We start from the raw sequence: 14,179 nt of genomic DNA, 5'->3' as shown, positions 1-14,179 counted from the left end.
GTTAGAACTTTTCTGTATATAAGCATTAGTTCCAAGTATAATATCTCTGTTTTAGGAAATAAGTTTTTACTGCTAAAATTTAGAATTTTAGACAATCTCATAAGCTCAGAGTTCAAACCTGCCCCCACTGATGTATATGGCAAATACTCAGTTATGGTCAGTGGGAGAAGGATCCAAATTTGTGTATAATATATAAATAACTAAATTACAACAATAATGCATAAAGCTGTTCAGGTAAACAGTTCAGTGCGCTTTAGTTAAGGTTATTACTGTACTTATTGCACATCCCATTCAGACATACTATATGTTGTCAAGCAGACAAAACAAATATTAAGATTCCATCAAAAGCTGATGCTGTCAATGTTAGATTGGATCAAAAATAACTGAAGTACAGAGGACTGCATCCAATCTTTCTTTTAGCATTACATAAAATCTCTTTTCTTGTAGTCAAGTTTCTCATTGAACAGCAGGGTATTGACAAATATTTCAAACAGACAACCATTCTCTAAGCGAAATACTTAAAGTTACTTAAATTTAAGATAGTTTCAGCCAAAATTACTCCAGTTCAGGATTCAATACCAGACAAATTGCAAAGCTTTCTCTATTAATTTATTTTTGAATGACTGAATGTTTCTATTTCTGTACATTACCTGGAAGTAAATCAGATTTAGTGCATTCAGTAGTTGCTGGTTGACTGTCTCTCACTTGACCTTCCTGAGTCAGTATCTGATTCTTACTGGCTTCTACAGGTTTTGCAGAGCTGCTCTTTTGCACATCAGAATTAGTTTCTCTCTGATGAAGATCCAAATGACATGGTCTTTCTTGAGATTTTGCATCATTGTCTAAATATTTATTGCACTGTTGAAATTCACTAGCCACCTCATTCTTTGTATTCACTTTTTGTTTTTCTCCTGGACACAGACTAGCTGCTGAATATATTTTCTCTGGGCAGTTTTGTTCAGTCATTGAAGGACCTCGATTCTCCTTCTCTGGGATTTCAGTGCTGTCATGTAGGAGAGAACTTCCACTTTTATCCAATTTATTGTCTCTGTCCTTATGCTGTTTGCAATCTGGAAATCGATTGTCAATTTCCACGGAATATCTTGAATAAAAAGCCTTTCTGTGGTGCTCTTGAGAAATACTATCAAAGACTTCTGAAGGAGTGAGAGAATCTGCTGAATGCTGATGTGAAGTATGAGTTTCCACTCTATCATCAGATCCCAATTCTTCGCATTCATCTACTGAAAGTAAAACAGATCGTTTGAAATTTGTGGTTTTAGAAAACCCCTGACTTGCAGCATAATTGTCTGTTGCATCTTCAAAAGCTAAATTATCAATTCCTTGGAACTGTTGAGCAGGAATATTTGATGAACGAAAGTTTTCCGTAACATTCTCTGCTTCAGATCTGTCATCTTCCGTTTCATCAGCAGAAGAAGAAACTTGGTCTGCTTCCTGAATAAACTGTGGATTACCAAAAGTAGAACTTTTGCTCTCTCTAGTATTGGTCCTTGCACTTTCTCGATGAGACCACATTTCAGGTCTTTTTCTGGGTATTTCATCATCACTTGTGGAATTAACACGGAAGAGATCAGAACCCTCTTTTTTCATTTTCACTTCTATTCTCAGGCTGCTGTCATAAATTTTTAATTCCTCGGGTGTACTTGTGTCACTGCTACTTCTCCCGAGAAAATCGTGGCATAACATGGTGCTGCATTTAGAAATCCCTCTTTCGTTGGATCCTTCGTCATCCTGAGAGCCTCCAGCATCATAATCTTCTGATCTTGGTTTTATATCATCAGAGGATGTGGTTGCGCTGCCAGTGTCCGATTCAGGACTCTCTTTTTGATCTAGTGCACCAGTACTCCAGTGGTCCACGAAAGGAATTTCTGCATTTTCGTGGTTTTCTGGCATTTCTGTAGGCTCTGTGTAACTAGGTGAACATTTCTCTGTTATTTGTTCTGTGGAACATTCTGAAATATCATCTAAATCTGCTGTAACCGATTTGCATTCAGTCAAGGCTGATGTGTCATACAGCTCATCAGCTGTAAGAAACTCCTCCATATGAACCTGAGGAGATGATGTCTCATCTTCCTTAGTAGTTATAGTTCTGGAAAAGCTTGATAAAGAATTTTCACTGTCGTCAAGACCCCTTTCAGAGTTTAATTTATCACTTTGTTCAATACAGACTTCTGCTGCATCTGAATGTTTCACCAGTTGTCCTGAAGCAGTAGCCTTTTGATTGGTTTCCTTGAAAAAGGCTGAGTATTGATCACTGGAAGACTGTGCAGAACAGGGAAATTCAGCTGTAATATCATCTTTCTCTGTACCTTCAATCTGTTTCATTCCAGTCTCATCTCCAGAGATTTGTCTCCCTTTCGTTTCATTTTGCAGTGAAACGTGTGGCATAGAAAGAGTTTCTTCTGTAATTGGAAGAGAAGATTCCGATTTTACTTTGTATTCCACATTGTCAGAAGGATCTGACAATTTTTGTTGACTGGGTTGAGAGGATGCCAGCAGTCTATCTTTGCTGTTACCTTCCTTCCCACATTTTAAAGATTCCCTTTGCTTTGCAGGATAGCATACATTGCTGTCATGAAGCTGACCTGACACAGTATCAGACAGGTTTTTTTCAAGTTTCTGTTCTGAAATCCTGTGCTCAGAGGTGTGCACATTCTTATGGACAACAGGAGACTCACTTCTGGAATGTTTTTGGGCAGAGGACTGAGATTTTAATCCAGATTGCCCAGTTGCTTTTGGTTTTGGGTCTTTATTATTTGCAATCTCAGCATGCTTTGACAGAGCCTGAGTTTTAGGTGCTATTTTTGCAGTGGCTTTTGCTGCAGGTGTTTGCGACTGCTTATCACTCTTCTTCCTGGCTGAAGGATGTTTTTCTGGGAGCGTTGTCTGAACCAGATGTTGTAACACATTTTTTTCTTCATTATGTTTTGGAGACATTCCTGTTTTCAATGAATTTGGTGATTCCCTCTGAGGTCCTAACAAACAGTGAAAAAAAAAAAGACTGTAAAGATTGTATGTGCCAATCAAAGTGTATTCACCAAATTTATGTGAAGTGTTTATGCTGAGAAGAAAGCTACTCAACTTTTTATGTAACTAAGGGATTTAAGGCTTGTTAAAGAATTCAGAATTGAGATCTTAAACAGTAGTAAAAAACAGCATCTTGCATTTACATAGAATTATAGAATGGTAGGGGTTGGAAGGGACCCTTAGAAATCATCTAGTCCAATCCCCCTGCAGAAGCAGGTCCACCTGGATCAGGCTGTTTTTAAGAATAAAGCACTTCATAGACTACACATAAAGGAATTTCTTCAAACTGTAACTGAATTGGTTAATGCTAGGATAGAAAGCAGCTGCTAGCTAATGGTGCATGGAAACACTGCACAGCAGCTTAGCACAGGAAACAGCAAGTACTGTATTCAATTTATATTGTAGAGGAAATGAAAGTAGGCAGAAAAGAATTACATCAGTTATGATGTGATTAGAATACCAGAATAAATGTCTCTGCTCAGTCAGAAAATACTGCAAGATCTTTAATGACAACCAGCTGACAGGACCTGTGTTTTCTATATCATAATGCATTTAAGACTTGTCAACTCGAGTATCTGCCCTGCCCCACCCCCTAATGTTAAATCTAAATGAGATTAAAAAGACATTCTTAACACTTTGTATCTTTATAAAGCAAGGTTTTCTCTCTGTGGTCTACAATGTCATTTTGCACACTTGATATAAACAGCTGTTGAAATCAAGTACTTGTTTGCAGGGTAGGTCTGTATCAATAATGCTACTGCTGAGGCGATCACCAAAACACAGAGGCACAAACTAACAGCTCATAAAGGAGACTGCAGTGCAAATCTATGATGCATAGCATAAATGTTTAACCTGCAGAATTTCTGTTGAACTCAGTCACGGTTCCCAGTGCAAGAAGTGCTGAGGATCAGTAAAGAAAAGATTCTGCAAAGCAGATTAAACAAACAGAACAAAACACCAACTGGCAATGAAGAGCATCTTTCAAATATCTGGAAGCTGACATACATTTATTTGCATTTTACAGTTTAGGATTGTTACCAAATATGAAATATGAAAAAGAAACAGAATTGTACATAAGATTTTGACAAATGTATGTGCATACTGTTTCATTGCTGTAGGAGACTTTACCTTGGTTCTTGGGAGAGTTTGTAGGTGTGTTTTGAGCCTTTTGCTGCGCTGCCGAATTGCTACTCACGTTCCCTTTTTTCTTTAGAACAGCTTGTACATTTTGTTCAACTTTCCCAGTTGATTTTTTGGTCAGACTGCAAAGAAATTATTATATTCCTTATTGCCAAGCTTAAGATCTAACAATGTTTATTTATATTTAAAGAAACAATGCATATGTTTTAATAGGCACACAAATGTAAACATTGAAAATGCAAACTAAAAGGTATACTTTTGAAAATAACACCTGTGTAGGTGGCATATGCATTTTATATAGATACACACACATATATATGATTCATTTATCAGTTTCAGTGCTCTTGTTGTCTTCATGTCCACTTTAATCTACACTATCCCAGAAATAAGGTTTTGAGTAGTCTTTAACTGTTCCAGTATGCAGAATTCTGAATGACCTATAACAATTTAAAAATTATTAGAATGAAACAACCCATCACAAAAGCCAGACCAATTTTATCTCTACAGCAGTGTTTCCAATAGCTAACTCAAACAGTTTTGCTAATGATGTGTCACAGACAACCATTCTCACGTCAAAAAGTGCACGCTGACTTAACATTAATAGTTCACCTGAAACTTTTCTCCCCATATGCACACACACATGTCATATTTATACATAAAGCAGCATTTGGTTTGTAACATACCTGCTTGCTGTGACATTAGCCTCAAGCTCAGGCTTTTTTTTTTTGGTGGTGACTCCATTTGGTGTCTTCACAGATGTCTTGGTTTTCACTATTGTAAAGTAGATTCAAAGTTAATTATAGCAGGAAATGCACTGCATATAAGCACTGAAAAAGATTCTAACATTTGAAGGTCAGCTATTGAAAAGAGCATAGTTGCTAAACTTGTAAAACTTTTACCATTTTATATGGCTATCAGTTGGTCATAAAATAAAGACAGTTATTAAAGATGGAGGAAAAATTCTATATTCTGATCTCATTTACAGGGAAAGAGGTGTCTCTTATCAATCTGTAGTAGATTGTTTTAAAGCTTCCCAGGCTGTTTTTCTGCATATGACCAGTCTGGGACAAATCAGAAGGGGACTTTAAAAAGAAAAATTGAAAATTACCAGTCTGTTTTTTCCCTTCCTCTACCAATTTATCCTCTTTGGGTTCCTCTGTCTGTTCAGAGGCAGTCTGAATATCTATGTAGGTGTTTGCTGACTTGCTGGAAGTTCCTGCCACAATGACTGAGGAGGGAGATTCCTTCCCTGTGGGTTTTTTCAATGGTTTTGTTTTGATCTGCACGCTTGAGGATACTGCCAGTACTTTAGGTCTAGCACCTGCAATTTTTCCTTCATGGTTCTTTAGTCCTTTGCCACTTCCTGAATTTTTTTGTCCACTTGCAGATGACGTCTTTTCTATATCTTGCTTTGTAAGCATGCTTTCAGCCTTCACATTTCCATTATTTTCTATTTTTGTCTTTATAACAGCTTTAGCTTTTGGTGAAGCAGCTTTTTCCCCAGGTTTTGAATCCTTAGTAATCTTGGAAGCTATTTTTTTGCCATCTTTCCCCTTTATATCTTCATGCTTTGAGGCTTTATTAACAGTGTTTCTATTGGTGCTGGATGTGTGTCCAGATGCTCCTAATCCATCAGATTTCATCTTATCCTGATTAGTGGAAGAATCTCCCCAGCAATCTTTCTTGCTGTGTTCTGTTGAGGAAGTATTCCTTATACCACTGGATTCCGTAACAGATTTGTTCAGCTACAAAAAAAAAGCATCAGGAAAAAAAAACACCAAACAACACAACAGAAGGCATTTATAACACCAAACTATCCATAAACTTTCATTGCTGAAACACAGCTACTTTTTAAGTAGTATGTGAATCTAAAAGAACAACATTCAGCATGGATATAATTTCTTTCACATTCAAGTTTTAGCTCAGATTACCAGCTTTCAAAGAGATGAATATACCAGACTGACAAGCAAATCTCATGTGAAATACTGGTCTATATAGAAGATCTAGAAATATATAAGTAGAGTTTCACTTTTACTTTGGACAAATTACATGGAATATTTATTCACATTACTAGTGTCTGCCGAAGTGAGAAAACTTATTTTTTAGTTATATCAGTGTATCTTCTGAAGAGGAATAAAGACTATGAGTTATTATAAACACACATCTAAAAGACTCATTTCTCATACATGTGATGTTTTCAACCATTACCAACAGTGTATGCACCAGGCAAGGGGCAAACCTCTCCCTCAGATGAAGATATATATACTGAAGCATGCAAAATTAAGTGCATGAAATGGAGTCTTTGTAATACCAGTATCATTCCAATGTACCTAACACTATCAAATCATGTGAAACTCATACTGTTTTTCTTCCAATTAGTTACGTACTTTTGAGTGTGAGTCTCAACAGTAGAGTTGCTGAGGACACGGAAAAATATTTTTTCAGGGCAGGAAGTGTTAGCAGACTCAGTACTGTGGTGGCTTCTGACAGTAGCACAGATTCATTAGCTCACTAGCAAACCATTTGCTCTGGGAAGCAGATCAGTTTCATTACATAGCAACAGGGGAATGCAAGATTCTGAACACAAATTCCTGTCTTTTATTTGAGCTTATCTGTTTGAAAATGGAGCAAAGCATGGGCCGAGTACTATGATGTTTCCAGTAATGAATGCTACTGATTCTGAGGAAATAATAGCTCACTGAAAATTAAACATTTTTCAAAAGCAAGTGCCTGTAAATAATATCACAAATCCATATTAATTGTTTAGTTTATGAGCTTCACAGTATTTTTAATATTTAGATGTAAATATTTACCTGAGAACTAGTGAAAACAGGTTTTTTGCCAAGTCTTCGGTCATCACCCTTGTCAAATGCAGCTGTAAAAAGAGCAGTTTCTTTACTATTTAGCAGGAAAAAAGATGGAAAAATAATCCAGTCTACTCAATTACCATCATCTGAAGTCAGAAAGCAGTTCTTTGGGTCCTGTAATTATTCTGGGAAGGCTGTTTTGGTGACATGGCAAGTGTTACATCGAAATACATGGTTTTATGTTCAGAACAAAAAAATGTGGTGTCTGTAAATGAGGTCACATGGCCATGAGAAAGTTGTTTAACTTCTGTTTCCTCACTGCCAGCTTAAGACGCATTGTTGTTTATCCAAGGTTAGGTGACTTAAAACTTGCAGTGCACTGAGAGCTTTGGAAGCATACACAATGTACACAGTAAGATCCTAGTGTCTGTTCAGATAGCGCGCAGCGTTAACGTCATGAGAGTTATCGCTGTGATTGTCATGTGGGATTTTCAGGCACTGAATGCCCTTTTTTTTTTGACTGGTCTGCTCTGGGAGGGAAGTATTTTTCAATAAAGCCTTTAAATCAACTGTGCTTGTCGAATACAAAAAGGATATTTATAGACACTGTACTGACCCCAAATCGATGAGGTTTCAGTTTTGTTTGCATCACTGTTCCAGCTGAAAAAAGGCTTTGCAAAGAACCTATTAAAAACTTAAGCATTCAGTGCCTTGTGGTCTGACACACTGTTATTACATGGATACATTTTTGTATGTACAATACACAAAAACTGTGCTGAATTCTACAAAGAATTTGTTAATAGGTCTGTAAAAATCACACAAAAGATATGCTGGAGATTGGAGGGATCTAATCCTTTTTCTAGCTGTGACTCTGCACATTAATACATACCAATATATTAAGACAAATCCATATAAACTTGTGCCTAAGAAAACACAAGACATGCTGTGAATGAAAAAAAACCACCTTCTCAGTATCATCTGTCTTCTTTTGGCATTTTTCCTCATCTATTACAGCTTTCTTATTTTATATAGGTTAAATCTCTAGAAGATAAACCATCACCAGAAATCTTTAAGGTGAAAGTTGATTTAAGTTATTCCCGACGTATTTCACATGCACATTAAAATTCTGTCTGCCAGTATTGTGTGATTGCTTGGCCTGCAATTAAAACCAGGTAATTTATGCAAACATTTCTGCCTGTCTGCTTAGAAACAAAATGTATGCTAGCTCAGACTTGTCATTTAATCTAGAAGAAACAAACCAATTTCTAGCAAGACAGAGTTTGGACAAGTAAGGCACATCTGCCATTAAATATTTCTTTCTGTATTAAAAGCACTAGTGCAAAGCAGCCTAACCATTGCTTGTAAGCATGTGATCATCCTAAAAATAAAACACCTCAAAACAAAAAAACCCACCACCTTTGTTTCTAAAATCAGCTCTTCAGCTTCTAAAGAGTTTTATAATCCAGAACAAAACCATAAACCCATTTAGTACACTAGCAGTAAGGTGTTACTTGACTACATCCCTAAATCATGCTTAGAAAGACTGTCACTGCATCCTCCTTGCAGCATGTAATTGTAGAACAGAATTTTCATCTACCTCTGGGCGTAAACATTTTTAGCTCTCATATCCTACCTACTAATGTCTTTAACAAACAGGACAACAAAATGTTTATTTCTCCTTTGAATAAAAAGCGATTTGATTTTAGAAAAGTCTTCAACATGTTCTTTTCTTTTATAACACTGTACTGTCAAAGCCAATGTTCAACTATAACCTGAACTCCACCATTATTTCCGCATCCTCGGAACACTTCTGTACTTCAAAACAAAGAAACCTTCAGAACAAAAACTCCTTTTTGTTGAAAGTGCTGTCTGTTCAAATTTTGAGACAACATTATGCAGCTCCTTAGGGGCTCTCTGCAGTAGCATACACAATATCACAATACCAAACAACAGTGAACTCAAGCTATCTGCATTTACTCACGGTGCATGAGATAAGCATTATGCAAGAGACAAGCAATATTTATACATTATGGAGAAAACGATAAAGATAGAAACCAAAGTCACAGAATGGATGACCTGCTTTGTGCAAATTTAATTCATCCACAATGCTTACCCCCTCAAAACTGAGACAGATAAGGTTTTTAATCCTACTGCAGTATTTTCAATAATTCCAAGTAGCTGTGAATAAGAACAGAATGAACCTGCATGGGTTTGGTTCCTATTATATACACTCCTACGAAAAGCAGGAGAGACTTTTTCCACAGAAAACAGCTTGCTGATTTCCATGCTTGAAATGAGCTAAGCACACTATCAGGCTTCTACTGTAAAATGTCACTTAAAAACCCAAAAGCATTAGAAATTTTGCTTTCATTTTAATCTGACTCTACAGTACCACCTACATTTTATCTACTAAACAGATTGCTAAAAAACTCGAATGCCATTTGATGCTAGACATACCTGCTTGTATTTTATGTTGATGGTCTGGCTTCATCAGCTTCCAGCTTTCTGTGTGACGAACAGCATAAAAAGACTGAACGAGGAAGACCCAGAGCTTATCACGCAGAGCCTGGATCTTGCACGTAAAACCCTGTGTTCAAGTAACAAATCAGCAGCTGGCGAGGGGCATATTGTCATAGCAACCAGTCATTATTCCTTTCAGAATCTACTTACTCCCTAAGCTAGATCAATGATGTCATCACTTATATTTTATAATGGTCTGGTGGATGGAGATGCTGTTTTTGAAGGATTATTGCCCACCACAGTAACCTTTACAATACCACGGCATACTACAGCACTAGAAAATGCCACATTGCACTTTTTTTCCCTTCCCTCCTTTTGTTTGGTTTTTTTTTCCTCCTCTTTCAAACAAACCCCGTAATAGCTCTTTACTGTCAGCTGTGTCACAACAAGGTCAAATACTCTAGGGAAAAATAATGTATCTGATTAATTTTTTATTGCTTTTACCAAGAAGATCTACAATAGCACCAGATTGCAGTCATTTATTTTGCATTTATTTTTCATTCTTAGCTTGAAGCATCAGTCTGGATTTTAATCAGTATGTCATACTATTCATGAATTATCCCCAGCATTACAGTCAACCATAGCATAAATATCACTATTTAGATTGTGTGGATATACACAGTACGCTACACACACGGCGACTGCCACCTCCCCCTGATCCAAAACACACATGCTACGTTAAGAGGCAGTTCTAGCTTCAGAGGACAGTCCTACACAAAAGCAAATGACGTGGTGACTTTTACAAAAAGGGTGGCAAAGATAGGTAGAAAGACAATAAGCTCTCTTCTCATGTAAGTTTAAGGTAATGCAACATTTTGATTGATAAGATTTTTCTCATCCCAGATTTGAAATGATGTTAAAGATAACAGAGCAGTGTGGCCCACAGGACTTACATCCTCAGTAATGCACAGTAACTTTTTTATTGCCATAGATAGGGCTTCTCTATAAAGGAAAAAAGTATGAATATCCAGTAAACAAATATCAACATTTTCTGCAGTTCCAACAGGACCTGGGGATTTATGCAGATACTATTCTGTGTGACCCATACAGCAGGACTGAATCACCTGAGGTCAAACCACATCATCCAATTTGAACCATTACGTGAAACAACACCAGAATAGTTTTCCTTACCGGCATGGCACACTGAAAAACCTACCATCTCCTTCACATTTGTAGAGTCCAACAATGTATCCACAGCTACAAGAAGAAAGCAGCTATTTTCATTGTTAATACTTTTTTCAATTGCATTAAAAATTAGTTCTAGAAGGTCGGGTTTGCTGCTCATTGCCTGTGCCTGAGGAAAAAAACAAGGACGCCGTTTAAAACAAAAGGGTGTGTTTCATATGCAAAAGCATTACTGAGAAAAAACAATCTGTTATCACACTGTGCAGGAGGTATTCCAAAGCTGAGCATCTTCCTTTGTATCTATTCCATAACCCAACCCCTCTCCAGGCCTCTAGCAAATCATCCTGAGGCCTCTCACCCTTCACACTGTGACAAATTTACAGCCACATGCAACTCTAGATTCAAAGACAAAAATGTTTAAACATCTTCCTATTTATCTTTTTCATTGTCTTTCATTAAAACCAAAGAAATCTTTCAAGGGAGAGATGAAGCAGCTAAATGACTTGATAGGACCTGTAGCATTGGCACATTCTTGCAACAAAAATTGTTTTGAGTATACTGCTGATATTCATAATCACTCTCGCAAGTAAGAAAGATCCTGTTGTATCAGGGACCTGAAAGCTTTTCCAAAGCTTATATATATTCTTATCTCTTTCAAACACAAACTGTCCCACTAAATTCAATGGAACTTTTGTTTAACTGAGGGGCACATAACCAGAACACAGTATCAACCCTGCATGTTGAAGTATTAATGTGCTTTAAAACAACACTGAAGAGAAAAAGCCCCAGTCCCCTCCAAAAACTTAGCTGTCCATGATTTGTAACCTTTTTTAATAGAATTGTACTTCTAACAAAATGTTGAAACTATTTTCATTATGTAGCAGCCTGAACTATCCAAAATGTGACATAATTAAATTTATTTGGAAGCACAGAGTAACTTGAGGGTATTCTCACCTGCAACAAGATAGAGAAGCCTTCACTTTGGACCACCTGTAGGAAGTTTGCCACAATAAATGTTATGCATTCTTCTTGTAGTCTAGATGCCAAAGCTACAGCTGTCTCTGTCCATTTCACTTGGGGAAGGCTATTGATCAGCCTGTCACTCTCCATTAAAAGGAAAGCAGCATTCTTGTGGTTCTTAAAACAAAACCAGAAATTAGGCTGTTGCCAAGTAATCACCTAAAGAATTGCCGCTTGTAAAATAGCTTCTATTCAGTTGCCAAACACTTACATAGGGATCCAATCATGTATTAATTTTCCTTCTTGAAATAAATTTGCATTTGGGTAAGTCGAAAAAGAAACATCTACTGTTTCTGTTTCACTTGCTGAAGTTAGGCAATGAAGTTTTCAGTAGCTTTTATTGTAGTTTGTCAACCGTGTAACTTTACATACTGCAGTTCTGAAGGCAAATGTTAGTTGGAGAAGATAAACAGAAAGAAGCCTTTTAGGTCACTGAAAGATGTAATAAATTCCCAAATAAAATGGGTAAGTGAAAGTTTTAGATGAGTGTGGATGGTCTAACTTTTGGGGTACATAAACAGCCAAGCATTTGCATAGTTATGAATTCTTATGCTTATTTAAAGGAGTCAGACATATTTGTCTTCCCAGATAGAGTTTTAACTGAATCTCTTTGTTGTCTGAAAAAAACCTTAACTGTCACATTTATGTTACATTTAAGACAAGCAAACATAGATGCTAACATTTATTCCCCTAGTCTGTGCTTTTGGTTCTTTTATTCATTATATCAGCATGGCAACTGAGGGCAACTTCTACTGACTAGCCCCATCACTTCAAAAGAACTCGCAATTTATTGTTAACCGCGTTAGAATTGATTGAAAGCTCTAATCAACATGACCTAGCAGGTCACAGATAAATTCTGCAGTAAGATCAGTAACACTGGAGAAGGCAAAAATTCAGGTAAATATTTGACATAAACCCCTCTACTGTAAATTTAGGTCATAATTATGTTTGTCCCAAGCAAAGTAGAAAGCAGGGAGCATTTTCCTGATGCAAAACACAGCTAAAACATACAATCTAGGCAGCCATTGTGTAACTATGTCATCATTTTACTCATCTGTGGGCAAAACCAGTTTGCTTCTATACATATAAGGTAAATTAAAGATTAACTATATGCTTATGGTTTGATCTTGCTCCCACTGGACTCAAATACAAACTTTCCAAATCGTCCAGAATTTAGCCCCTGCTTGCAGGGAATGAGCATATACTCCCATTAGACACTTCCAGTGAAACATGTCTTTGTTGACTTCTAATTAAATCAGCACTTGGTATGAGCGGCTCTAACTTAATTTTTGTCTTGTTCTAGATTTTCCTGACCTTCCTAAACTGGAGTCCATTTTACTCACCTAAAAAACCCATCAGTTTTCTTGCATGTAGTTGAGACACCAGGGACAAGTACCTGAACAGTGTTTTATATTGCATTCCTACTTTAATGTTTCTGTGTTCACCATTTCAGCTTCTGACATTTTCCAATCAGCATTCTCCTTTTCTTCTCTAACAGGCTGCCCCACTTTAACTGTTACACTTCCAAGATTGCTAAATGAAAGGAGTCACACTGTTTAACTGGGTTTAACCGCGGAACTGTAGCAGCAGAGGAAAGAGGAAGTAGCTCCTGCAAAACTAACATGAGACCTCGTGCAGCCTTAAGTGTTTTTTCAGATTGTCAAAAATTTCACTAGGAATTCCACAAGGTTTTGGACTGGGTGTCTGAAGAGCCACGAGAACTCTTCTGTGGGCAGAAGAGGCTTATATTGATTTTTTATTTGGCAATTCTAAAAGCTTTCTGGGCTTCGGTCCATAAAATACCAATGAATCTTGGAAAGACACAACAATACAAATTTTAGATCAGTAGAATGGGAACCAAAACTCTAGTCAAGACTACAAAACTCTTTCAGAGCAGCTGGAGCAGTACCAAGTACCTCAGCACCACGATGGTTCTGGAAACGCCGACAGCTTAAAGATAGATCCTGTACTTGAACACAAACTATAACCACAGAATCTCGGTATGATACGCAGAGAGGGGAAGGAAGGCCTGAAGCGGCTTAGGTTACCTTTAGGCTGTCCCAATAATGTCGCATAAGTGTGCCTGGAGAAGAACCCAGAACTCTGTGTACACTCTGGGCTACAGTAGACACCTGAGCTAGTTTGGAGATGGGTGGTGGTGTAACTATGAGCACTTTTACATCAGAATTCATCTATAATGCTGAAAATTTTACTTAACACTTCACAAATATTTATACAACACAAAATACAAAAAGCTATGTATGTATTCTAGGAACAACTGAGTATATTGATCCAATATAATGGTAGAACACCTAGCATCTTTAGAGCTACAAGTACTATCTTGATTCTGCTAGCAAGTGTATATTCTGGCAGAATGACTCTTCAGGTTTTATAACTGTAAGAGGAACCTCATGAGATTCAACAGGGGCAAGTAGAGAGTCCTGCATCTGGAGAGGAACAACCTCATCTACCAGTACAGGCTGGGGGCTGACCTGCTGGAGAGAGCTCTGTGGAGAGACTTG

General features: G+C 37.2%; 1 protein-coding gene across 8 annotated transcripts in view; it reads right to left on the bottom strand.

Moving 5' to 3' along the window:
- Positions 1–14,179, bottom strand: part of BTBD8 (BTB domain containing 8) — a 40,315-nt gene that overhangs the window by 8,332 nt on the left and 17,804 nt on the right. For 6 of the 8 annotated variants that reach the window (XM_062003635.1, XM_062003638.1, XM_062003639.1 and 3 more), the window contains 8 exons: positions 11,592–11,774; positions 10,669–10,806; positions 9,450–9,579; positions 6,999–7,060; positions 5,294–5,930; positions 4,869–4,956; positions 4,174–4,307; positions 651–2,993 (listed from right to left, as the gene is read on the bottom strand). In XM_062003635.1, the coding sequence (XP_061859619.1) occupies positions 651–2,993; positions 4,174–4,307; positions 4,869–4,956; positions 5,294–5,930; positions 6,999–7,060; positions 9,450–9,579; positions 10,669–10,806; positions 11,592–11,774 (3,715 nt within the window). The remainder of the gene's footprint in view (positions 1–650; positions 2,994–4,173; positions 4,308–4,868; positions 4,957–5,293; positions 5,931–6,998; positions 7,061–9,449; positions 9,580–10,668; positions 10,807–11,591; positions 11,775–14,179) is intronic. The other 2 variants (XM_062003636.1, XM_062003637.1) reach the window with 2 other exon arrangements.

The sequence above is a fragment of the Colius striatus genome, chromosome 10 (genome assembly GCF_028858725.1).
Source record: "Colius striatus isolate bColStr4 chromosome 10, bColStr4.1.hap1, whole genome shotgun sequence".
Taxonomy (NCBI): domain Eukaryota; kingdom Metazoa; phylum Chordata; class Aves; order Coliiformes; family Coliidae; genus Colius; species Colius striatus.
The sequence above is the reverse complement of the archived record's forward strand: the minus strand, read 5'-3'. Positions and strand labels throughout refer to the sequence as shown.